The 25,338-nt window shown below is 45.8% G+C and overlaps 1 protein-coding gene across 1 annotated transcript in view; it reads left to right on the forward strand.

The window, feature by feature from the left end:
* The first annotated feature begins 331 nt into the window (after positions 1–331).
* LOC117349802 overlaps positions 332–25,338 on the forward strand; it is a 73,194-nt gene continuing 48,187 nt past the window's right edge. The window contains exons 1-2 of the mRNA XM_033923397.1: positions 332–829; positions 5,353–5,388. Coding sequence (XP_033779288.1) covers positions 665–829; positions 5,353–5,388 — 201 coding nt within the window. The 5' untranslated portion in view covers positions 332–664. The remainder of the gene's footprint in view (positions 830–5,352; positions 5,389–25,338) is intronic.

A 25,338-nucleotide genomic window follows, 5' to 3' on the forward strand; every position in this document is an offset into this window, starting at 1 on the left:
TTTTTGCAATTAAGAGGGTCAACAGCGAGTGGACATGAACGGCGATTAGTGCATATTCCCCCCCCCCAAAAAAAAAAATAAGAAAACTGATTTAAGTGGGGAAGGGGGACACAAGGCGTGTGGAAGATGTGTGAAAAGGATGGTTAAATGAGGTTCTCAGGTTTATTCTTTCCCCTAAGTCCCACAGAGAAGCTTTTTTTTTTTTTTTTTTTTTTTTTGGGGGGGGGTTGCTTTGCTTCTCTCTCTGTGCCGCCGACCTCGTTTCCTGTCTTTAAATTAAATTATTTTTTTTCACTTTTCTTTAAAAAAAGGAGAGGGGGGGGCTCCTTGCTGTTCTCGTTTTGCCTTCTGGCACCGACCCCGGAGAAATCATTTTGGCCCGCGCTCTCTAACCCAGTCTGCGTTTGGTGTGTTTTTTTTTTTCTCTTTATTAAAGAGAAGATATTTGCTCTCTCTCTCCTCTTTTTTTTTTTTTTTTTTTAAAGTGTCTGCAAACGGGAAGGAGAGTACGAGGAGGAAGTTGGATTCTGCCAGCACCGTGACTGGAAACAAGAAAAGAAGGGGACGGTTTCTGCACGCACAGACCAAGCGAAGGGCCGGCCGCCCTCTTTTATTCTTTTGTGTCCGGGAGCAGCGGCCCCCCGCCGGGGCCGGGGGCGGCAGCATGCACCGGGAGGAGGGCAGGAGAGTGCGGCGGGGAAGCCGAGGGGCCGCTCTCCTGCCGCTGGGGCTGGCCGGGGTCGCTCTCCTCCTGGCCTCCCTCAGCCTCCTGCTGGCCGCGGCCTCCTGGGCCCGGAGCCTGCGCCTCTCCCGCGCCTCCCCGCGGCAGGTAAGTCTCCTAGGCAACGGCGACCCTCCCTCGCGCTGAGCGTGCGGCCGTTAGTCCAGAGACCTGCCCCAGCCGTCTCCTAGGCAACAGTACTCCTCCTCCGCCCTCGCGGCCAGGGTGCATCTCGTGCTCTCAGCGTCCGTCCCCCCCTCCTCTATCTCCCCCTGCCCGCCTCTTAGGCAACAGCGACCCTCCCTCGCGCCCACGGAGAGCTCGCGCTGAGCGTGCGGCCGTTAATCCAGAGACCTGCCCCAGCCGTCTCCTAGGCAACAGTACTCCTCCTCCGCCCTCGCGGCCGGGGTGCTCTCAGCGTCCCGCCATCTCCCCTTCCCGCCTCCCAGGCAACAGCGACCCTCCCTCGCGCTCATGGAGAGCTCGCGCTGAGCGTGCGGCCGTTAGTCCAGAGACCTGCCCCAGCCGTCTCCTAGGCAACAGTACTCCTCCTCCGCCCTCGCGGCCGGGGTGCTCTCAGCGTCCCGCCATCTCCCCTTCCCGCCTCCCATCTCGCGCTCAGCGTCCTGTTAGACCTTCCCTTCCCTTCCCCTACTATTCTGGCCCACCAGCTCCCCCGTCTCCTGGGCAACAACACACTCTCCCCTCCCTCCCTCGCTTCCAGAAGCATCTCCTGTGGAGTGGCCTGTTAGTCAGTGAAGACCTTCCCCTATTGCTCTGCCTCAACGTCTCCCCCCATCTCATAGCTTAGGCAACAACAAGGCCCATCCTTCCATTGTGGTCAGGGGTATTTTATACCCCCCAAGTTGGTTGGTCAAGACCAGTGGTCTTCATTCATTTTGAAGCTGGGGCCATTTTGAATTCTATTGTGCTGAAGGAGACCTGCTAAGTATCTTTGCATGTGGGGCCATGACCACTTCTGACCAGTGTGTGTCAATCACATCCACCTCAGGAGACCACCTTCAGACTTCACTGAGAGCGATCCTCAAGGTTGCAGGCATTTCCAAACGTATTCTCTTTTTGTCCTTTGAGAAATCCCTTATCCTTAGCATGTGGCTTTTCTCTCTGTCCACTTTCCCCTTTCTGTCCTGAGCCTGGGTAGAGGCTGAGTAGCAGGGGGAGAGGGAAGAGAGAAGGGGGCATTTTCAGGGGTTGCCATTGAAGAATACTGGTCAAGACCTTCCTTTGCCATTCTGCCCCACCATGTTCCTCATCTTCTAGGCGATAATGCTCTCTCTTTCTTGCCGCTGGGGGCATCTTCTGCTAAACATCAAGTTAGTCACAACCTTCCCTTGTCATTCTACCCCACCATCTCCTGCTCTGCTCTTTTTCTGGCCCTCCCCTTCCCAATGGTCCACCTTAGCTCCTCTCACTCTACCAGGTCATCTACCTGTCTGAGGTAAATTTCATTTTCAATAGATATGGTTCATCCGGCTGTTATTAAGGCTGGTGCAAGAATACTGGGCGTCCCCTGTGCTTATTATCTTTTTTGTGGCCTTAACCCCATGATAATGACAAAATAAAATCATGTGACCCCCTGGAGGTGCAGAATAATGATGCACCTACAGAGAGCCCAACTAGGTCGTGAATCCTAATGCAGGTTTTGTGGCCCCATTTGGGGAGCCTTATACCCTTCAGTTCCCTAGGTCTATATTCATGATCAGCAATTCTATAAAAACTCATAATTGGGCATCATACTTTTCTGCAGGTAAAAGTATTTGTCAGAAGTTCTTTTGAGTTTGTGTCACTGTGGGGACTATTGCTTTATTTGCTCTGCAGTTGTGTTTTGCTGCCCCCTTAAAGTTACTGCTTTAGGCAATTGCCCGGACATGCCTAATAGTAGGGTCGGCACTGTCGGTTATCCTTGGAGGGTTGGGGAGGCCCTGTTCAATGAGTAGGAAGGATGGTCAGGTTTTTTTTGATATGTAAAGTTTGCATGTTCACATGTGTTTCGTGATTGTGCTTGAAATGTTTCCAAGAAGCAGGAATATTTGCATATGCATATACATATGTCTATAAAGTTTCTGTCATGGAAATAAAAACTTTTTTTTTTAAACCCAGGTCATCAAAAACAATACGTTTGGTCCCTTCCACAGCATACATAAAGTAAAACAAACTGAGAGTCCCCAGTGGCATTCATAATGGAGGATACCACCTCACTAACCAGTCTTCCACAGTTCCAGAGCGTAGCTAGCTAACTATATTTTATGTTGAAAAGTTCTCAGCCCAACCAACTAACTTCCTAAATTCTGAGCATTATTTTGCCACTGTAGATGAAAAGAGTGTTATCTTATTTCATGAAGTGCCAATTTGCAGAAACAAAATTCAGTGTTTTTGACATTTTCAGGAAGCAAAACAAGAAAGAACCAACAAAACTTGCAGTAAAAAAACACAAAACAAACAATACTGCAAGAAAATGTAAAACCAAATACATGAACTGCATAAAAAGTATGTGTCCAAAACAGCTGGCCCCAATATTCCTGTAGACCCGACCCGACATGGTCCTTGTTTTGAACAAACACTCCTTCCTCAGGGGTCCTACTTTTCAGCACCCCCTCGTAATGGCAGTAACCACGGGATGTGTGTTCCTGGATGTTTGTTGGGTCATAGTCAAATTTCATACATTTTACTGGGGTGGCTAATACCCATGGATATACCTAGTTGCTTCGAGGCCTGTAGTACCGAATGGGCAGCTTACAAATAAACGTGGCATTGTTTTCCTTGGGAATATACATGATGGCTGGGGCGGTTATAATCTCCATCTTATGCTGGTGTGGACTCAGCCTCTTTAGTACTGAAAGCCACAGGAAATTCCACACAGCTTGTGGGATCCTGCAGTCTCCCAGTTTATAAATAACTTCATCATAGTTCTCCTGAGGACACTGAGGCAAAGTGAGGTTCTCATAGAATGACCTTCTCAGAATAAGGTCACACATCTCTCTTCTGGAGAGTAATGTCACTTCATTTATTTATTTATTTTAAAAATATATAATCTAGTACATCCAATCCAGTTCTGAGCAGGATGCAATAAAACATACATAACAGACCATCATTAACATAAAATAAAACAAATTACATCACAGATATGTTCAAATATATAGATCAAAATGTCAGATATGAGATGGGTAGCCGCCTTGTAATCTGATTGATAATACTCTGTCCTCCTGTCTAAGCCAGCAATAGGTGCATGAGCCATCAGAGTAAGGTATGTTGCTCTAATATTACCCAGAACCGATGCATTGATTCAGGTTTCAATGAATGTATATAACAGAACAGCAAAGAGTTCAACATATTTATGAGGGACCTCTGAAATGTTCTCAGCCCAACCAACAAAGTCGGGGATAGTCTCCATCAAGGCCTATACTTAGTCCAGCGATTTTCCACTTTTTTTGTTCCATATTTTTCCAAAGGAACAAAAAATGTGGAAAATAACTAGACTAAGGGCCGGATTCTCAAAACTTACCGTGCCTTTAACAATGGTTGCTAAACCAGTGCCTGCCGGTTTAGCATGGCAGTATTTTACCGTGCGATTATCAGAACGGCTCACCATGCTCCGAAAGGCTCTGAGCTTCCTAGCAGCCTCTGACTCTGCCATGCAAATGTATTAAAATGGTAATAAGTGGCCTCATTAATATTTAAACAAGCACTCCAGGCAATTCTCCATCATCGCCAGGTGATTCTCCTCCGCTTTTGACAACCAAAAATTACTGACTGGTCTGGAGGTGTCAGTACTGTGAAAAGTGCATCTCAGATGTGTATTTCTGGATGTGGCTCATGCTAAAATTTAAAAAATATATGTATATACCATTCACCTATAATAGTATAATTGTATAATAGTTTTTTGGGGAAAAAAATCTCTAAAGCACATATCTCGGGTGCATGTACTAAAGGCATGTTTTATTAGTGCTTGTTGAAAGCTAACATACCTCCCGCACCCTTCCCTTTCCCATCCCTCCATCCAACAGTGTTGACACGCATGTGATTGACACAACAGCCACATGTGACACGCACCTATGACGTGCTTATATCACACTCTAATAAGGCACACCCACGATATGTGTGCCTATGGTTTAGCTTTTTCTTGGCATATGCACATTTACGCATCTTTCCATGGACTATTCTGCACATGTACTGATCACTATCACCAGTGACTCATCTCATGTAAATTTGGCGACCCTCTGTGAACTTCATTTGCATGCGCGGTTCTTCGAAAATGACTCGTCTTTTTGAAATTGTTTACAGCGGTGACAGCAGCCCATCAGATTTTACCGTCGATATTAGAAAATCTGGCCCTTAGTGTATAGCCCTTGATGGAGACTGCCCCAATTTTGTTGGTTGGACTGAGAATGTTTCAGCGGTCCCTCGTAGCCAACCTCATTTTTTTGGCATACAGAGTATTCACCTGCACGCTTTATTTTACACCCCAAAGCATTTCATAGATCTAGGGTAGTGAGTACACAGAGCTTAAAATGTACAAATTGTAAGAAGAATATCTATTTTTGCAGTGCGGGTACTGCAGGGCAGGACTGAGATGGAGTAGTAACTGTTGTTTCTACAATCTTTCTCTTCAGGATTTGATGGAGGATGACATGGAGGATCAGGGTATGGTAAGCCCTTCTTCCTTTTCTATTTCTGCTAAGGGGAAAAAAATCCCTCACCATTCTGAGCACTTTGATCACTGTTTTTGAATGCATTTTTAATTTACCACAGAAAGGGAATGCCTGGAAGCAGTCGGGGAGAATCGGATCTAAGGGGGGAAGAGAGGCAGATGTCTTCTCACTGATATTTTTCTATTAATTAAAAAATAAAAAATACCATCTTGGAATCTGATCTTGGAATCTGAGGGTGCGGGTGAGGTGATGCTTTCTGCGTTCCGCTTCAGTCTCAATGGAAAAAAGGAAGCAAGTTCAAAAGGTTCCCGACCGGTGACTTGGCAGAAACCCACCACTACAGACAACCTAAATTATTATTCTCAGTGAGGGTAATTTTATAACTGATCACCTGGACCAGAGCTGCTGCCTCAGCACCCTGAGGTTGTGAGTTCGATTCCCACTCAGCAACTTGTGACTCTGGTCAAGTTACTTATTTTGTGCCTGGGGCAATGAAATGTTAAGTATCTGTCTAAAATATGTAAACCGCTTTGATTGTAACCACACAGAAAGGTGGTATATCAAGTCTCATCCCCTTTATCCTTTACCCTGGATTAAAAGGGTAAATAGGTGCCCACTTGCGATCTATAAACTGATCCTGAACCCCCCCCCCCCCAGATCAGAAGCGGTGGTTTCCTAGTTACAAAGCCCCTCTTTTTTTTCATCCATAGCTAAACCATACTCCAATAACAGCAGAGGACACATGGCTTTCTCTTAGGGGTCCTTTTACTAAGGCACGCTAGCCGTTTTAGCGCTCGCTAAATATTAGCGTACGCTAAATACTAACAAGTCCATTATATCCTATGGATGCGTTAGCATTTAGCGTACCTTAATAAAAAGACCCATTAGTGTTTCTTTTTATAATTTCTTGTTGTTTGAGTTGCACAATTCTTGAGTTGTTCAGAAATTATTGTTTATTTAAAGCTTCTATACTGCTACTAATGACTATGAAGTCAATTCAAAGCGGTTTACATGAACAGCTATGATGGAAATATGAACATTAACTCCAGCAATGATGGTACAGTACTCGAGCTACAATATATGACCTATAGTACTGGAGTAACAATACTCTGCAGGAGTTGAGATAAAAAGCCGAGATGATTCTTATATCCCACAATTCTCTGCTAGGATTCATTGCGTAAAGTTCATTCACTGAGACCTTTATTAGATGAGTTTGCATTGAAGACCTTGGTGCAGTTGGGTTACATAGGAACAGTGTTGTAACAAGAGTGTTTGATAGTAGAGAAAGGGAGATTGTTCACCCTCTCCAAGGTGAAGAGAACGAGAGGGCACTCACTAAAGTTAGAAGAGAAAAGATTCCGTACAAACGTAAGGAAGTTCTTCTTCACCCAGAGAGTGGTAGAAATCTGGAACGCTCTTCCGGAGGCTGTTATAGGAGAAAGCACCCTTCAGGGATTCAAGACAAGATTGGATAAGTTCCTACTGGAACAGTACCTCAAGGATCTCCATTGTCACCCATATTATTTAGTACTAGTATTTAAGCCCGTATGAAGTTGAATGCCACTAAAACCAAATTGTTATGGTTTGGTCCTGTTACACACAGTTTACCTTCTTCTATAAGATTAAGTTCGGGTGACTCTCTAAAGATTGAATACTCATCTAGAATTCGGGGCTTTATTTTGGATTCCACTCTTTCTATGACAAACCAAATTAATAACATATCCCAAAAATGTTTTTTTAGTTTACGGATGCCGAGGAGAGTGCATTGCTTTTTTCATCAACATCATTTTACTTTACTGGTCCAGGCTATAATACTGGCTTATCTGGACTATGCTAATTCCCTCTACGTAGGTTTAAGTAAATGTAACTTGAAGAGATTACAACTCATTCAGAATAGGGCTGCCAAAATAATCTTTGGTAAAAATAAATATGATCATGTTACTCCACTGCTGAGGGTATTGCACTGGCTTCCGATTTATTGGAGGGTCCAGTTTAAATGTGCAAATGTAATTTTTAAAAGTCTATATGGGATTTTCTCCCCATTATTTCCTCTTTCTTTTAATTCATATTGTTTTCAGTCTACAAGGAATATACATAAATGTAAATTAATGTTCCCTACCATTAAAGGGATTCATACTTTAGGTAGGCTTTCACATTCTTTGCCATCCACTATGATTAAAATTTGGAATGATCTTCCTTCAGTTATTAGAATTCTCTCTTCGTTGACCTGCTTTTGAAAAACTTTGAAAACGTATCTATTTACAAAATATCTCACTGATAATTGATAGAAATCCCTAGCTGACAACTCTTTGCTTACATTTATTGATTTTCCCTTCTTTATTATTTATCTATAGGCTTAATATTATGTGTTGTTAACTAGTTCAAGTTCCTCTGGGAATGACCCGGTATATAAGACTAAAGATTAGATTAGAACATACGCAAGTAAGGCTAGACTCAAATAGGGCACTGGTCTTTGACCTAAGGGCCACCGCGTGAGCGGACTGCTGGGCACGATGGACCATTGGTCTGACCCAGCAACTGCAAATCTTATGTTCCTATTTGAGCCTAGCCTTACTTTTCGAAAGTTTGACAAATCTGTCCCTCTCCACTTCGTCAAACTTTCGAAAACTACAAGAACGAGAGGGCATTCGGAAAAATTAAAAGGGGACAGATTCAGAACCAATGCTAGGAAGTTCTTCTTCACCCAGAGGGTGGTGGACACCTGGAATGCGCTTCTAGAGGGCGTGATAGGACAGAGTATGGTTTTGGGGTTCAAGAAGGGATTGGATGATTTCCTGAAGGAAAAGGGGATAGAAGGGTATAGATAGAGGATTACTATACAGGTCCTGGACCTGATGGGCTGCCGCGTGAACGGGCTGCTGGGCATGATGGACCTCTGGTCTGACCCAGCAGAGACATTACTTATGTTCGTATGTAAAGAACAGGTTGGGCTATATAAGAACATAAAGTCCATCAAGCCAGTATCCTGTTTCCAACGGTGGCCAATCCAGGTCACAAGTACCTGGCAAGATTACTTTGTGAAAATTCAAGAAAATTGCAGCTTCACATTACCAAACAACGTTGCTTTGTTCAAACCTGTAAGTGATCATTTTCAATAGAATGTGTCTATGAATGGAATAAATTATCTGCCTATCTTAGACAAATAGAGAATTACTGTGCTTTTAGAAAACAACTGAAAACAGCCTTGTTTACTAAGGCTTTTACTTAATCTGTTGTCAAAAATGAGACATTGAGTTCTTTTACAGAGGCCAGGATTATGGTAATACCCAGGCTGGGCAAAGACCCTGGATTTTTTTTTTTAGTAACTGTAGATGTATTTCACTTATTATTGTGTTGTAGAAAGTAAAATTTTTGCCAAGATTTTGGATATCTACTGCATTGGCTGAGATGGTGCATCCAGACCAAAATGGCTTTATCAAATCCCAATCAATGCAGATAACTTGCACCTACTTCACCACATTCCCTTCTTGACCCAGACTCAGGCCACCCCAGCAATCACAATTGCTTTGGATGCAGAAAGGGCATTTGACCGGGTGGTGTGCCTCTATGTATTTAAAGTGCTTAGCTGGTTTGGGGTGGGCCCTCAGCTTTAGCCTTCTGTGACTTTTGAATGCAAGCAAAGACTTGTACATCTTTGATGATATTTGGTATACTTTGAAGTTGTAGCACTTGGCTTTTTAAGACCTATTTCTGTTTTTCCAGTACTTAAGATTCCTGATGCAGGTTTGATAGCAGAAACACAGTCAGTGCCGCGTCATACTGAAGTATAATAAAGGCAGGTATTTCTTTAGGTCTTGCATCTTGTCTTTCCCACTGTGTTTGGTTCATTACTTTACATGCATGCTATGGCTCAAGTTGCAGTTAATGGTCTTTGCTAGAGGTATAAGACAAAGTTGCTTCCTTTCTTTCCTTCTGTTTAATATAGCAGTAGAGCCTTTGGCCATCGCAATTTGGCAGTCTGCAGATATTTCCAATCATGAATTTGCAAATCGGGAATTTAAATTGTTGCTTTGGGGGTTGGGGCACTTTCTACCATATTTGGTGGGAATGCCCTGTAGCTCAAATACTGGAAGATGGTATTTGAAATAATGCAGCAATTTATAAATGTTACAATGCCATTTCCAGCAGAGGTCTGTCTCCTCCATGTTAAACCATTTGGTCTTCCCCCACTGACCCACAAATTAGCTACACTGTACTGGTAGTTGCAAAGCTTTTATTGGAAGAAACAAGAAGAGGCACTGGAGATGTCACCGCCAACTGATGGATACAAGTCTTTTATTTAATGTGTCGGCATCTCTATTTCGCTTTTGGCGCTTCATTCGCGAAATAGAGACGCCGACACGCTTGATATTGACCCCTGAGGAAGGCGACACAGATGCCGAAACTTGGATCCTAGTCGGGACTTTGGTGGTTTTACATATTTCAGTTATTTCACTTTAAATAGAACTTGTATTCATCAGTTGGCAGTTACATCTCCAGTGCTTCTTCTTGTTTCTTGTATAGCAGCCCAAGGCTTGGTCTCTTCTTTCCTTTTCTCCAAAGCTTTTTGTATAGCAGCCCAAGGCTTGGTCTTCTTCTTTCCTTTTCTCCAAAGCTTTTATTGGCACATTATTGGAAACGAGACAATATTACACAAAGTAGACCTTTGGGGGGGGAAATTCTAGAAATGCTCTACTGGTGCCTAATTTAAGTAATAAACGCCACTTAAAATGGCCAAAAATGACAAAGCATCTGCTGGCACCTAAATTATATGCACAATAATTGCACCTATGTAGGCGCTTTAGACCGCCGAATGCCACTATGAGTGTGGCTAATGCCAGATGTGGCATTAGGCAGCATAGGCATGATTCATGACAGATAGGTGCCAGAAATGTATGCTCTTAAAGCCCTGGCCTACATTTCTGGCACCTATTTTTCGCAGAGGCATGATTCTCTAAAGAGCATCGCGTGATTGACACATGATTGGCAGCCACTTTGTAGGGAGAGACTAAAGGACTCATTTTTAAAGCACTAAGATGCACAAAGGGCTATAGATTTCTGTGGTACTTTGTGTGTCTAAGTGCTTTGAAAATGAGCCCCTATGTGTAACGGCATTTAATCATGAAGAAGTGGAACCTGTGTAGAGTGCCAGCTATCTTTATTTACTGACATTTTCTGTGTTACTAAAAACTGGAATAAAACAAACATCTGTTAAATGATTGCATCCATGTTTTGGATGTAGTAGCTTTTCCTTTTAGGTATTTTTGGGTGTGGATTGTTAGGACCATTGAAGAAAAAAAAGGTCCATTATAGGAGCATAGTGTTAACTGTGGTAAAGGATTTGGTCTCTCTGTGGTCGTTATCTTTCTTAGTGGGAACCTCTCAAATCCTTAAAATTGGTGATAGCCCATTGTACAAGATCATTGAGCTTTTGCTGGTAAAGTTTCTCTGGAAGAATAGCAGATGACGTGGAGGGGAAAAGTTAATGTAAAGCAAATGAAAAATATGGAATGTTGAGACAGGATAAACTTTGGTTTCAGGCTCAGTGGGATTTAGTGAAGCCTGATTGGCGGGAAGTCTTGATTGCTCCCATTATGTCGTCTTCTTCCAGGGATATATATCCCTTTCTCCCCAGACCAAGCAGTGGCTAGTAGTGTCTGCTACTCTATGGGCCTTTTACATATTGGTTAAATTCATCCTCCTCGAAAACAACAAAATACCAACCATAACCAACATTGAAATCAATGCAATCAACTACCCCATACAACCCACTCTAAAATTACTAGGAATAACAATCGACAGATGCTGCACCAAGCAACCGCAAATCAATAAAACAATACAAAAATCAATCTCAGTCATAAGAAACTTAAGACAAGTTTGGAAATTCTTTGAAAAAACACAATTCTAACTCATAGTACAGTCCCTAATACTAGGCCTACTAGACTACTGTAATATCCTCTATCTCCCTTGCAGCAATAACAAAACAACTACAAACAATCCAAAACACAGCACTAAGACTCATCTACTCATTGAAGAAACATGACCACATTACAGAAGCATATCTCAAATCTCATTGGCTCCCAATCCCAGCAAGAATACAATTTAAATTCTACTGTCTACTATTTAAGACTTTATACGGAGACAGTCCAAACTACCTGAACAACCGCCTCATCTACAACACCTCAACCAGACATAGGAAAACTCACACCCCATTCTCATACCCCCCAATTAAGGAGATCAAACAGAAAAAACTATATGATGGCCTCCTAGCCACTCAAGCAGCCAAACTAAACAACCAAATCACCAATCTACTGACGGCATCCCTAGACTACAAAACTTTTAGAAAAGAAATAAAGACCATACTCTTCAAGAAATCCCTGAAAAAGAAATAACACCGCAAGAATCAAACACCGCCTCTCACTAAAGCCAACTACCCTAAACAAATAGCCATACTCATTTCTTACTCTCTTTGAAAATGACCAAATTTCTTTTTGCTAAGATCTTTTTGTAATACTTCCTTGATAATTCTTTTGTAATGCGCCTTGAACTGCAAGGTAATGGCGGAATAGAAATCCCTAATGTAATGTAATAACATCATTTTGATGATAGTAGATTACATAGGCCAAGAAAAAAAAAATTTTCTTGGTGTCTTGGGTTTTTTGACCTGTTCTTGGGGTTATTTGGGGCGCTGATTTAGAAAATTACATTGGATATACTGCATCAGCTCTAGTTTCTTAGATATGGTGGCTACACAAAGTATCCTTGCTTTTTATGCCTTTGGGATAGTAGAGCCCAAAGGCATAAAACTCCTCCTCCCTCTCTGGTTATTCTAGTCTTCCAAATTTTCTCTTCATTTTTGCCTCTTCCCTCCACTGGAGTTCCTTTCTACCCTAACTCTTGTTAACCGTGTCGAGCTTTACGAATGTAGAGATGATGCGGTATACAAACCTAAGGTTTAGATTAGATTAACATTGGGCAAAAAAAGATTGGCCTCCGAGGGAATATATGGTGGTTGGAGGACAAAATGTAATCAATGAACCTTTGACAGCACTAGATAGAATCATACTGCCACCACTACATATAGAGCTAGATCTGATGAAACAATTTCTAAAGGCTTTGAATAAAGATGGTTCGTACATTGAATACATAGCGTATATGTTACCTGGACTTATCATGGAAAAACTGAAGGCAGGAATTTTGGATGGTCCACAGATCAGACAACTTATAAATGACCCACATGTCATAGCTTCAATGAATGAAATCGAATCGTGTGCCTGGTTTTCATTTGTTCTTGTTGTGAAAAACTTTCTTGGCAACAAGAAGACAGAGGATATGCTCTTTCATGTCAACAGGCTTGGCTTTAACATGAGTTAAAGTCCATATATCTTTAGATCGCTGTCCTGAGAACCTCGGTGACTTAAGCGAAGAGCAAGATGAAAGTTTTCGCCAAGACATAAACACAATGGAAGCCAGATACCAAGGAAGATGGGATGCACACATGAGGGCAGACTATTGTCCTGGCAGATCCCACTCTCGGAAGTCTTACAAAAGGAGCTTCTTGCGTGTCGAATGACTGGAAAGTTTGTTTCATAAACTTGTGCTTTTGGTATGAAATAAGTAGATTTTCATGTTGTACCACTTTTCTTTTAATTTGTAATATGTTTCCTTCATGCTTAAAAGATATTAATTGAACTACTACATTAAAATATCCTGATTTTGTAATGGGCAAGCATCTCAAAAACTAGAGCCAATAGGAGAAAACTGGTGCCAGAAACAGGTCTAACATTTGAGGCACCAAAATGAGTTTTGGCCAGTGTTATCAAGGAAATCTCCAATTTGAAATCATTCTTAAAATCCTGATTGATAAATGGTCCCTCAACTACAGAATTTTTCTGAGAAAGCTCATTTGGCACGTAGGCCAACTTTTGGATCAGGGAGGCTATTAATCCTTCTAACTTTTACAATGAGATTTGGCCTCCTAGCCAGCCAGTTTTTAGTTTGGCTGCAATGACGATAGGCAATAAAATAAGTTGAAAATCTCAATGATATGGAGGGAGATTGATGCCACCTTTACAATAGTCTCTTTCTGTTTCATACCGATTGCAGAACCAGTTCAGACGGTCCTTTGGGGCTCACAAAAACACCTTCCACAGTGTTTTGAGGATGTGGTTTATGATATGATTTTATATATTTATTGGTTTGTTTGTTTTTTGTATTATTTTTATTAACATGATTTTTGTGTTTTTATTTACAGTTTTATTTTAGCTATTGAAGCAGCCCTAGAAAGGGTGAAAGATGGCGGTGTCGGGCTTTTAAGTATTTATGTGTGTTTAAGCTTTTATGTGGTACATAACATTAATTTTTTTCTATTATCAAAAACCTGCTGTTTTATCGCCGCTTTTTCCCACTGCATGCAAGAGCAGAACTATGATTTTGTTTGGGACATTTACACTGCGGAAGAAAAACATAAAATTAACAAAAAACCTGGAAAAGCGGAGACTTAGAGGAGACATGATAGAAACCTTCAAGATCATGAAGGGCATAGAAAGAGTAGACAGGGACAGATTTTTCAAATTATGGGGAACCACAAGTACAAGGGGGCACTCAGAGAAATTGAAAGGGGAAAGGTTTAGAACAAACGCCAGGAAGTTCTTTTTCACTCAGAGGGTGGTGGATACATGGAACGCGCTACCGGAGGATGTGATAAGCAGGAGCACGCTACAGGGCTTCAAAGAGGGTCTGGACAGGTACCTGGAGGACAAAGGGATTGAGGGGTACAGATAGGAGTAGAGGTAGGTTATAGGGAGAGGATTAGAGGCAGTTACAAAATTAGTCAGGGGCACTGTGCAGGCAATTAGGCCTGATGGGCCGCCGCGGGAGCGGACCGCTGGGCGAGATGGACCTCTGGTCTGCCTCAGCGGAGGCAACTTCTTATGTTCTTACTAATCAAGAAGTATTGGATGTTTCAACTTTGCTTGAGACGTCAGATAAAGAAATGGCAATTCCAGCTACAGTAATATTTAGGGTAGCTCTTCTATCGGATAAAGCATAGATTTTGAGATTATTCTTTAAGAATAGGCAGAAGGAATGTCTTGGTTTTAAAATACAGATGTTTCCCGACTTATCACGTGAGACGCAGAAGCGCAGACGTGAGTTTCTTCTTCTCAAGCCAGGTGTCGTAGCTTTCGGGGCTACATTCTATTTATGACATCCCTGTAAAGGCTCCTTTTACGAAGCTGCGTTAACGCGCGCTAACCCCCACGCTAGCCGAAAAACTACCACCTGCTCAAGAGGAGCGTTAAGCTGCTAACGCGCCTTCATAAAAGGAGCCCTGAGTGTCTTGTGTATCACCGTGCAACCAAGTATGTTTTCTTCAAACCTTTTCAGTTAACTACCTTTTTGTCACTATCTCGTTTGGAGAAAGAAAAACCTTCAGCTCTTTAGATTGAATTAGACATTAGCTCTCAGCTCTATAGCCTTTGATATACTTTGAATATTTAGTTGTTTCTCGCTGTTTGTTAAATCTTGGATCCCATTAGAGGACTTGAGTAAAGTTAAATTTAAGATTATTTTCTTTTTCTTTTATTGTTAAAGTGGAAACTTTAATTGAAGTTGTTCTTAGGTTTAATTTCTTTCTGTTCAAGTTATAATGCATGATATTAATGTTTAAAATTATTAATTAATTAACCAAAACCCTCTTGAATAGGAGAGAGCTTTCCACCATGTCCCTGTACTGTAAAACTATGAGACTAAACTGTATACCTGTTTTATGGTTACTACATACAATTGACAACTATAGATTGAACTGTGTAATTTGCTACTGGAGAAGCACACACACTAATACCTATTGTCCTGGGACAGAGACACCCTGTGGTTAAACAGTAAAATAATGATTTTCATAATTATTATTTTAAATTGAGCAATGATGACATGTTGATGCCGTCTTCAGGATTAAACTGAAGAGATTATGTTGAGCTCAACTTTAATTCGTAATGCAGTCTTTAAGGAGGAGGGTCGGTTACATGTTTGGAATTACATAGAAACATAGAAATAGACGGCAGATAAGGGCCCACGGCCCATCTAGTCTGCCCACCTTAATGTCCCTCCCCTACCTTTGCCCTGTGAATAGATCCCATGTGCCGATCCCATTTGGCCTTAAAATCAGGCACGCTGCTGGCCTCAATCACCTGTAGTGGAAGACTATTCCAGCGATCAACCACTCTTTCAGTGAAAAAGAATTTCCTGGTGTCACCTCGTAGTTTCCCGCCCCTGATTTTCAACGGATGCCCTCTTGTTGTCGTGGGACCCTTGAAAAAGAAGATATCTTCTTTAGCACTCTCCAGACCAGTAGAGGTTAACTTTACGATTGGGTATATATCTAATCATGACCAGCAGGTGGAGACTGAAAACAAAACTTTGGGACAGTATATCCTAGCCCCTCCTCTCTATTTCCCTCAGTCTTCTTTCAGTCTCCAGCAGGTGTTGAGTGATCTGTACCCATCTCCCTTGGTAGGGCTGTTGGAATTTGTTTAGAGGTTTATTGTCCCTGTTTTTAGCCGGACGGAGCTTGGACGGACTCTGTTTGGGGGTTCGTCCGACCTCGGGGGTGTCAAACCCGGCGGGTCACGAGCGGGGTCCCTCCCCCCCACTTCCTCCACCTCCCCTTATTTTTTTAGAGGAGCCTCAGCAGTAAGCCTTGCCCCCTAAATCAAGCAAGGCATATTGCTTCGAGAGCCTGTGGAGTCTGTTCTGTAAAAAAAAAAAAAAAAAATCCTGAGGTAGTGCTGGTCTGGAGGGTTGTATCCCTTTAAGAAAACTGTATTTTACTGTATTTTTTCAACTAACCGGCACTTTTTTACAGCTAGGTCGCGTATGGAGCAATGAGCACTTCTAAAGGGAAAAAGTGCTCATTGTGCTCCAGACGCGAGGCACTCGCGGCCGGCCTGTGCAAGCGGTGTTCAGGCCGGTGCGGTGGAGGAGCTCCGTCGGCAGCGGCTGCAGGCGCCCAGAGCTCCCCGCCGATGGTGCCTCGCGAGTCGGCAGGGAACGGTGGAGAAGCCCGGTCTTCTCCGTCCGCCCACGGAGGGATTCCCCGAGCCGCCGACGGTCGGGTTTTAGAGGATTCCCTCTCAGCTGATATTTTGACAGCTGATGCCGGCTTGCCTGTTTTAGCGGCTGAGACTATTCAGGTCTCTCAGCCGCTGCAGGCTATGGAGGGGGCTGTTTTGGCGGGAAAGACGCCATCTTCTCTGTCTGGCCCCTCCATTTTGTCTTCCACCTCAGGTGACCTTCCCCCTGTTTTGGCTAAGCAGGGGCAGGTTTCTGCTGGGTCCCCTGCTGTGGCAGGGAGTCCCTTGGGACCCTCGGGGGGTTTTTCCCCTGATTTTTTCTTTTCATTATGCAAAGCCTATTTTCAGGCGGCTGGGGGTCCCGGTTGCGCCCAGGGGGTCTCGGGGGGTGGGGTTTCCTCCGCGCTCCCTGCGGCTTTGCCTCTCTCGTCTGACGTGACGTCCCCTCCGCCGCCTCTCTTGTCCAAGCGTCCGTGGGTGTCGTGGGACGAGGATTTGTGGTCGGAGGAACGTGTCGGTCTGGAGGAGGACCTGGACCCTTCTGAGGAATTCCAGGACCCTCTGGAGGGGACGGAAGCTGGCGGCGGGTTGTCGGGTTTCCCGTTCTCCAGTGACGAGGCGTCCGTGGTGCGCCTTTTTCAGAGAGATGAGCTGCCTGACCTTATCCAACAGGTTTCTTCGGCTTTGCGTTTTGAGGACGCGCCGCCGGAGACTCCGCGTGTGGGGGACCCTCTGTTACGAGGGATCCGTTCCGTTTCCCGCTCTTTTCCTATGCATCAGGATATTCGGGATATTATTCTTGAGCAGTGGAAAACGCCGGAGACGCCGTTTCGGCTGGCGCGCAGCATGGCTCGCCTGTATCCCATTCCTGAAGGGGATCGGGCTACGTTAGCTTCGCCAGTCGTGGATGCGGTGGTCTCGGCTATTTCCAAGCGGCATACCGTGCCTGTTGAGGGCGGTTCTGCCTTGCGGGACTCTGAGGAGCGCAAATTGGAGACCATCCTTAAGCAAAATTTTCAAGTCTCTGCCTTTGGGGTCCAGGCGGCTATTTGTGGGGGACTGGTCGCTCGCGCCGTGTTTCGGTGGGCGGAGCGGGTCTTGGATCGAGAGTCTGACGACTGGTCTCTGGTGGATCAGGAGGTAGCGAAGATTGAGATGGCTGCCTCATTCCTCTCGGATGCTCTGTATGACTTGGTGCGGATCTCGGCTAAGTCCATGGCTTTTGGCGTGGCCGCAAGGCGTGTGTTGTGGCTGCGCGCTTGGGCGGCGGATGCTGCGTCCAAAGCTAAGCTTACTAAATTTCCCTTTCGGGGGTCGTTTTTATTTGGAGAGGACTTGGATAAGTTGATTCAGACTCTGTCGGACTCGAAAGTTCCCCGTTTGCCGGAGGACCGTGCCCGCCCGGCGTCTCGGGGTGGTGCGGCCCGGGGGCGTTTGCGGGAATTTCGCAAGTATCGCCCTGGGCGTGGGGCTGCTTCTTTCCAGTCTCCGGGGTTTTCCCGGGGTCGGTTCTTCCAGCGCATGCAGCCCTTTCGGGGGGCCCGTCGGGGGGCAGGGAATCCCTCCGCCGGTTCCCCCGCTTCCCGTCCTGCACAATGACGCCTTGCCGGCGCCCCCCTTGGTTCCGGTGGGGGCCCGGCTGCGCGACTTTTTTCCCAAATGGGCCGAGATCACGTCCGATCAGTGGGTCCTGGAGGTGGTGCGGGACGGTTATGCCCTGGAGTTCGCCCGCTCTCTGCCGGATTTTTTCCTCGCTTCTCCATGTCAGACTCCTGGGAAGACGCTGGCGTTTCGCCAGACCCTTCAGCGCTTGCTAGATCTCAGGGCAGTAGTTCCAGTGCCCCCCCCGGAGTGGGGCACGGGCAGGTACTCCATTTACTTTGTGGTGCCCAAGAAGGAGGGGACTTTTCGGCCCATCCTCGATTTGAAAGGGGTCAACAGGGCTCTCAAGGTTCCCTCTTTCCGTATGGAAACGCTGCGGTCGGTCATTCTGGCGGTTCAGCCGGGGGAGTTTCTCACTTCTCTCGATCTGACGGAGGCCTACTTGCATGTTCCTATTCGGACCTCTCATCAGCGTTTCCTGCGCTTTGCGATCTTGGGTCGGCACTATCAGTTCTGTGCGCTTCCCTTTGGGCTGGCCACGGCTCCCCGGACGTTCACCAAGGTGATGGTGGTCGTCGCGGCAGCCTTGCGGTCGGAGGGCATCCTGGTACACCCCTACCTGGACGACTGGTTAATTCGGGCCAAGTCGTTGCAGGAAAGCTCCCGGGTTACGGCTCGGGTGGTGGAGTTTCTCCGGTCGCTGGGCTGGGTGGTCAACCTTTCCAAGAGTCGGTTGGTTCCGGCTCAGCGTCTGGAGTACCTCGGGGTGCTGTTCGACACCTCCTTGGGGAAGGTCTTCCTCCCAGAGGCCCGGGTGAGCAAATTGCAGTCTCAGATTCGCCTGCTTTTGGCGTCCCGGTGTCCTCGGGCGCGAGATTTCCTCCAGGTCCTGGGGTCGATGGCGGCGTCCCTGGACGTGGTGAGGTGGGCGCGGGCCCACATGCGTCCTCTCCAGTATGCTCTGCTCCGGAGGTGGTCTCCCCAGAGGCACGGGATGGATGTTCCGGTTCCCCTGCGAGGCTTGGCGCGCTGCAGTCTGCGTTGGTGGCTCCGGACCCCTCACCTAGTTCAGGGGGTGGGTCTGGATCTTCCGCAGTGGACGGTGCTCCTTACGGATGCGAGTCTCCTGGGTTGGGGGGCCCAGTGCCTGGGTCACTCAGCTCAGGGAACCTGGTCCACGGAGGAGGCCTCCTGGTCGATCAACGTGTTGGAGACCAGGGCGGTCCGGCTGGCGCTGTTGGCTTTCCACTCCCTTTTGTTGGGCAAGTCGGTCAGAGTCCTGTCGGACAATGCCACGGCGGTGGCTTATGTCAATCGTCAGGGGGGCACCAAGAGCACTCTGGTGGCGCAGGAGGCGGCTCGGCTCATGGTTTGGGCGGAGTCGCATCTTCTGGACCTCTCGGCCTCTCACATTGCCGGGGTAGAAAACGTTCAGGCGGACTTCCTCAGTCGTCACTTCTTGGATCCGGGAGAGTGGTGTCTCGGCGCCGAGGCGTTTCAGTTGCTAGTGCGTGCTTGGGGGCAGCCCCTGATGGATCTGATGGCTACAAGTGGCAACGCCAAAGTACCCCGCTTCTTCAGTCGTCGCAGGGACGGTCTGGCCGAGGGTCTGGATGCTCTGGTCCAACCGTGGCCAACGGAGGGGCTGTTGTATGTGTTCCCTCCTTGGCCATTAGTGGGCAGAGTACTGCTTCGCATTGTTCGCCATCCGGGGCTGGTGGTCTTGGTGGCTCCGGATTGGCCTCGTCGTCCGTGGTATGCGGATCTGGTGAGGCATCTGGTGGCGGATCCTCTTCCTCTGCCTCTCGGGTGCGATCTTCTGACGCAGGGTCCCATTCCCATGTTCGACCCGTCTCCCTTTTGTCTTACGGCTTGGCTCTTGAAAGGGGCCGCCTGAGTAAGAAGGGATATTCCGACAAGGTGATCTCTACACTTTTGGGGTCCCGGAGGCTTTCTACCTCTCGGGCTTATGTACGGGTTTGGCGTCTTTTTGAGGAATGGTGCCGAGCGCGGGGAGTGGTCTCCTTTCGCGCTTCTCTGCCTAACATTCTAGAGTTTTTGCAGGATGGCCTGGATAGGGGCCTGGCCTGGTCTTCTCTTCGGGTTCATCTGGCGGCCCTGTCGGCTTTTCGGGGGCTGGTGACAGGTCAGCGTTTGTCAGCCATTCCTGATGTGATTCGCTTTCTTAGGGCGGCCAAGTTGATCAGGCCTCCCATAAGGCCCTCGATTCCCTCTTGGGATCTTAATCTGGTTCTCTCTGTTCTAGTGCGCCCTCCTTTCGAGCCGTTGGATGGCTGTTCGTTGAAGGACCTTACGCTGAAGTCGGTCTTTTTGGTGGCCATTACTTCCGCTAGACGGGTGTCTGAGCTACAGGCTTTCTCTTGTAGGGCTCCCTTCCTGGAGTTTTCGAAGGAGCGGGTTGTTTTGCGGCCTGTTCCTTCCTTTCTGCCGAAGGTAGTTTCTCCTTTTCATGTCAATCAATCGGTGGTCCTCCCGGTCTTGGGTAGTCGGGAGGGTTCTTCTGAGCAACGACAGCTGCGCAAGTTGGATGTCGGTCGGGTCCTCCATGCTTATGTGCAGCGGACCCGGGATTTTCGGAGCTCCGATCATCTCTTTGTGCTTCTGGCGGGTCCTCGTCGGGGGGCTGGCGCTTCTAAGGCTACTATTGCGCGTTGGATCAAGGAGATGATTGCTTCCGCTTATCTTCTGAGTCAGAAGCCGGTTCCGGAGTTTCTCAAGGCTCATTCCACTAGGGGTCAGGCGGCTTCTTGGGCTGAGTCGTCGCTCGTGCCTCCGGTGGATATTTGTAAGGCTGCGGTTTGGTCCTCCTTGCATTCATTTGTTCGGCATTATCGGGTAGATGTTCAGGCGCGTCGGGACGCGGTGTTCGGTGAGCGTGTTCTGGTATCGGCCCTTCGGGGGTCCCGCCCGTGAGAGGGACTGCTTTGGTACGTCCCAATCGTAAAGTTAACCTCTACTGGTCTGGAGAGTGCTAAAGAAGGAGAAATTAGGTTCTTACCTGCTAATTTACTTTCTTTTAGCTTCTCCAGACCAGTAGAGGTCCCCACCCTGTCTGTTGTTGTTGTTGTTGGGGCTGTTGCGCGGGCAGTTTTTGGTTTTTGCTGCGGGTTCTAGTATTTTTCTAGGGCCGGGGAGATTTGAAGAACAGCGGCTGTGGCTCGGCTGGCTTAGCTGGCGAGCTGTGGGGACCTTCTTCCTTCGGGAATTTCTCCTCTGCATTTTCCAACAGCATTTTTGGGTATGTTATTTGTTACTCCTTTCGGAGTATTGTTTTTTCTCTCTGTTGTTTTCCAGTTCTTGGTTCTGCTTGGCTATTCGGCAGACTGAGGGAAATAGAGAGGAGGGGCTAGGATATACTGTCCCAAAGTTTTGTTTTCAGTCTCCACCTGCTGGTCATGATTAGATATATACCCAATCGTAAAGTTAACCTCTACTGGTCTGGAGAAGCTAAAAGAAAGTAAATTAGCAGGTAAGAACCTAATTTCTCCTTCCTCCGCCTCGATGCGGCCCGTAAGATACTTGAACGTCTTGATCATGTCCCCCCTCTCTCTGCGCTCCTCGAGCGAGTATAGCTGTAATTTGTCAAGCCGTTTTTCGTATGGTAGATCCTTGAGAATTGGATAATTGGTCAACTTTTTGTGAAATGTTTGAGATATTATAAAACTGTAATTGTGGTATTTATAAACGTGAAGAGTTGCATTGAGAAATTGTGCATATTTTTCACTTTTGCCATAATACAAGATTTTGCATTATTAAACTGTCAAATATCCTAAATCCAAATCCTTTTAAAATCCAACTTTTGAAATCTCTTGACAGTGACATCTAATGGTTAAATGCATTATCCCAGGACAAGCAGACAGCATATTCTCACATATGGGTGATGTCATCCACGGAGCCCCGATGTGGACAGCTTCACAAGCACACTTGCTTGAAGAACGTTTAGAAAGTTTGTGACTGTCGCACCGAGCATGCGCGAGTGCGAGTGCCTTCCTGCCCGACGTAGGACGCGCATCTCCTCAGCATCTCCTCAGTTCTAGTTTTTCCGCGGAACTGAGAAGCCATCGCTTTTTGGTTCTGCGCGAGCGTCAAACTAGTTTGATTTTTCTATTTGCCTCCTCTGCCGCGGCTTTTGTTAATTTTTTACTTCGATTTGGATGCACCCATCTTCATACTCTGGATTGCAAGCGTGCTTTTGGCTTGTTACGTGCAAAGGACTAAGCCACATAGATCTTCACCTCAATTCTTTGTTTCCTTCGATCTGAACAAGTTGGGTCATCCAGTTTCCAAGAGAACACTCTCCAATTGGCTGGTTGCTTGCATCTCTTTTTGCTATGCTCAGGCTGGGTCGAGTCACAGCCCACAAAGTTAGAGCCATGGCGGCTTCTGTAGCTTTTCTCAGATCTACTCCTATTGAGGAAATCTGCAAGGTTGCCACTTGGTCCTCGGTTCATACATTCACGTCTCATTACTGTCTGGATTCTTTTTCCAGACGGGATGGCCATTTCGGCCAGGCAGTTTTACAAAATGTATTCTCCTGAATTGTCATCTCTCCCACCATCCCATTCTAGTTAGCTTGGAGGTCACCCATATGTGAGAATATGCTGCCTGCTTGTCCTGGGATAAAGCACAGTTACTTACCGTAACAGGTGTTATCCAGGGACAGCAGACAGATATTCTCACAACCCACCCACCTACCCTGGTTGGCTTCTTAGCTAGCTATCTGAACCGAGGAGACGCGCGCACTACGTCGGGTGGGAAGACATTCGCGCACGCTTGGTGCGACAGTCGCAAGCTTTCTAAAAGTTCTTCAAGCAAGTCTGCTTGTGAAACTGTCCGCATCGGAGCTCCATGAATGATGTCGCCCACATGTGAGAATATCTGCCTGCTGTCCCTGGATAACATCTGTTACGGTAAGTAACTGTGCTTTATCGCATTTGTTTTCATTTTACTGCTTTTCATTCCCTACAAATGGAATGTTTGGGAGCTGTCTCCTTTCCAATCATCCTCTCCTTTTTCACCTCCAGGTCGGAGAGGTGCACAGAGACAACACAGATAAAACTCACATGCAGAAAGGCTGGAAAGAAATTTAAAAAGCAAATGCTCTGCTTTTCCTCCCAGTTGAATATACTGCATTTATTTTCTCATTACTAGGCAGGTTACTCTAAAACATACATAATTGTTATTTCATGTTGAAAGTGCAGAATATATTATAGAGATCGGTGTCTCGCAAAATTTGCAAGCCAGCGGCACACTAAATTGGGGGCTGTGGCTCCAAAGCATCCAGAAGTGCGTGGATGTCGATACACTGATGTCACACAACTTCCATGCATGTGTGGAGGCCCTCCATATGGGGCCCTGAGATGCCAGTGGGGGAGTGCTGAAGAAGAAAAGGTGCAGAGAGACGCTGGCACCGACTGCCTACAGGATGTTCCTCTTGCTGTGTGAGGCATGTCCTGAAGGCAGTTAGCTAGTGCTGGCACCTCTCCTTCCCGGCATCTAGCAGCACACCTGGAATCTCAATGGCATACTAACACAGTTTGTGATACATTGATATAGATCAGTGGTCTCCAACTCCAACCCTTTGCAGGGCCACATTTTGGATTTGGAGGTACTTGGAGGGCCTCAGAAAAAAATAGAGGTAAAACTCTATAGTTTCTAAATCTTTCCTTTTGGCTAAGTCTTAATAATAATATTGTCATTTATAGCTAAAGAGACATACGATCAAGAAACGGTTTTATTTGACTTTTGTGATGATGATAAACATACTGAGGGCCTCAAAATAGGACCTGGCGGGCCACGAGTTTGAGACCACTGATATAGATCAATGAAATAAACTCTAATGCTTTTTGAATCATATTTTTAGACGACAAAATGTGAAACTATACAAAGATGTGAAGACTTTTACAAGACACTGTAGCAATGCTTCTGATTCGGAGAGATTTATAACAGCTGGAGCTGCTAAGCAGTGGAGTTTTCAGACTCTTAAAGCACTACATAAAATATCTCCTCGGGACTGAAGTACAAATCAGGATACAACTATACAGATCTAAATCAGAGTCCTTGGTGCCCTTGCCATGGAATTGGCCAGTCCCTGCTGAATGCTGTAGCAGGGACTGAAATTGTCATGGTAAATCGTGGCCTTGACTAAAGATGCAGCAGTAGCAATGGAAGGCTGCAGCAAAGACAATTCTTCTCTCTTATCCCTGTCTCCCACGACAATCCTCATACTACCTAAGGGCTTGGAGGAGGACAGTGGCAGGTCAAGTGAGAGCACTGAAGGGAGGTACAGGGCATCAGAAAGGGTATGGATTGTATGGCAGGAGGGACAGAGAGAGGGGAGGGAGGGACTTAGAGAGGAGAGGGAGGGTCTTTAGAGAGGGGATGCAGGAATAGAATGAAGGAAACCTAAAGGGGTTGGGAAGATCAGAGGGGGGATCTTTGGTTTGTAAGTGGGGATTGGAGGCGTTAGACATGGAGAGTGATGGAATCGGAGGGGTTTTGAGGTGAGGCTATTGGGAGTCACTCTTCTCCCAGAACCCCGCTTTTTCTTCAGCTCTTCCTTGTCCTCTTGCTCCCCCTACACTTGGTAATATGTAAAATAAAACAAAAACATAAAGGAAAAAATACCTTTTTTTATTGGACTAACTTAATGTAGTTTATGATTAGCTTTCGAAGTTAACCCCTTCTTCCTCAGATCAGAAATAAGCAAATTGTTGGCAAAATCGGTATATACTGTATAAGGGAAACATGAAAGCAATTCAGTGGTAGTTGGAGACAAAGAGGTGTCTACTCTAAATGGTTTGAATTTCTTTGTAGTGGGGGGGAAAAAAGCCAAGGTCTTTGTTCAGTAAGAGACAGAGAGGTGACAAAGCTTATATATACAGATTTTGCCAACATTTGCTTATTTCTGATCTGAGGAAGAAGGGGTTACTTTTGAAAGCTAATCTAAACTGCAGTAAGTTAGTCAAATCAAAAAGGTATTTTTTTTTTCCTTTATGATCTTCTATTTCTACATATTACCTTGAAGAGTGGGCTAACATGGTCACCATACATTTCTTCCTACACTTCTGTTTTTCCTTCCATCTCTTATCCCTCTGCCATTCTGCATAAGATCTCTTTTCCATTTCATTCCTCTAAGATTCCCTCTCCATGCTCCGGATCCTTTACCTTTAGCTACTGTCCTCCTCTACTCCCAGTACCAATCAATGAGATCCTTTCCCGCTCCAAAAAAGGACCAAATAAATTGGGCATATAA

The sequence above is a fragment of the Geotrypetes seraphini genome, chromosome 16 (assembly GCF_902459505.1).
Source record: "Geotrypetes seraphini chromosome 16, aGeoSer1.1, whole genome shotgun sequence".
NCBI lineage: Eukaryota > Metazoa > Chordata > Amphibia > Gymnophiona > Dermophiidae > Geotrypetes > Geotrypetes seraphini.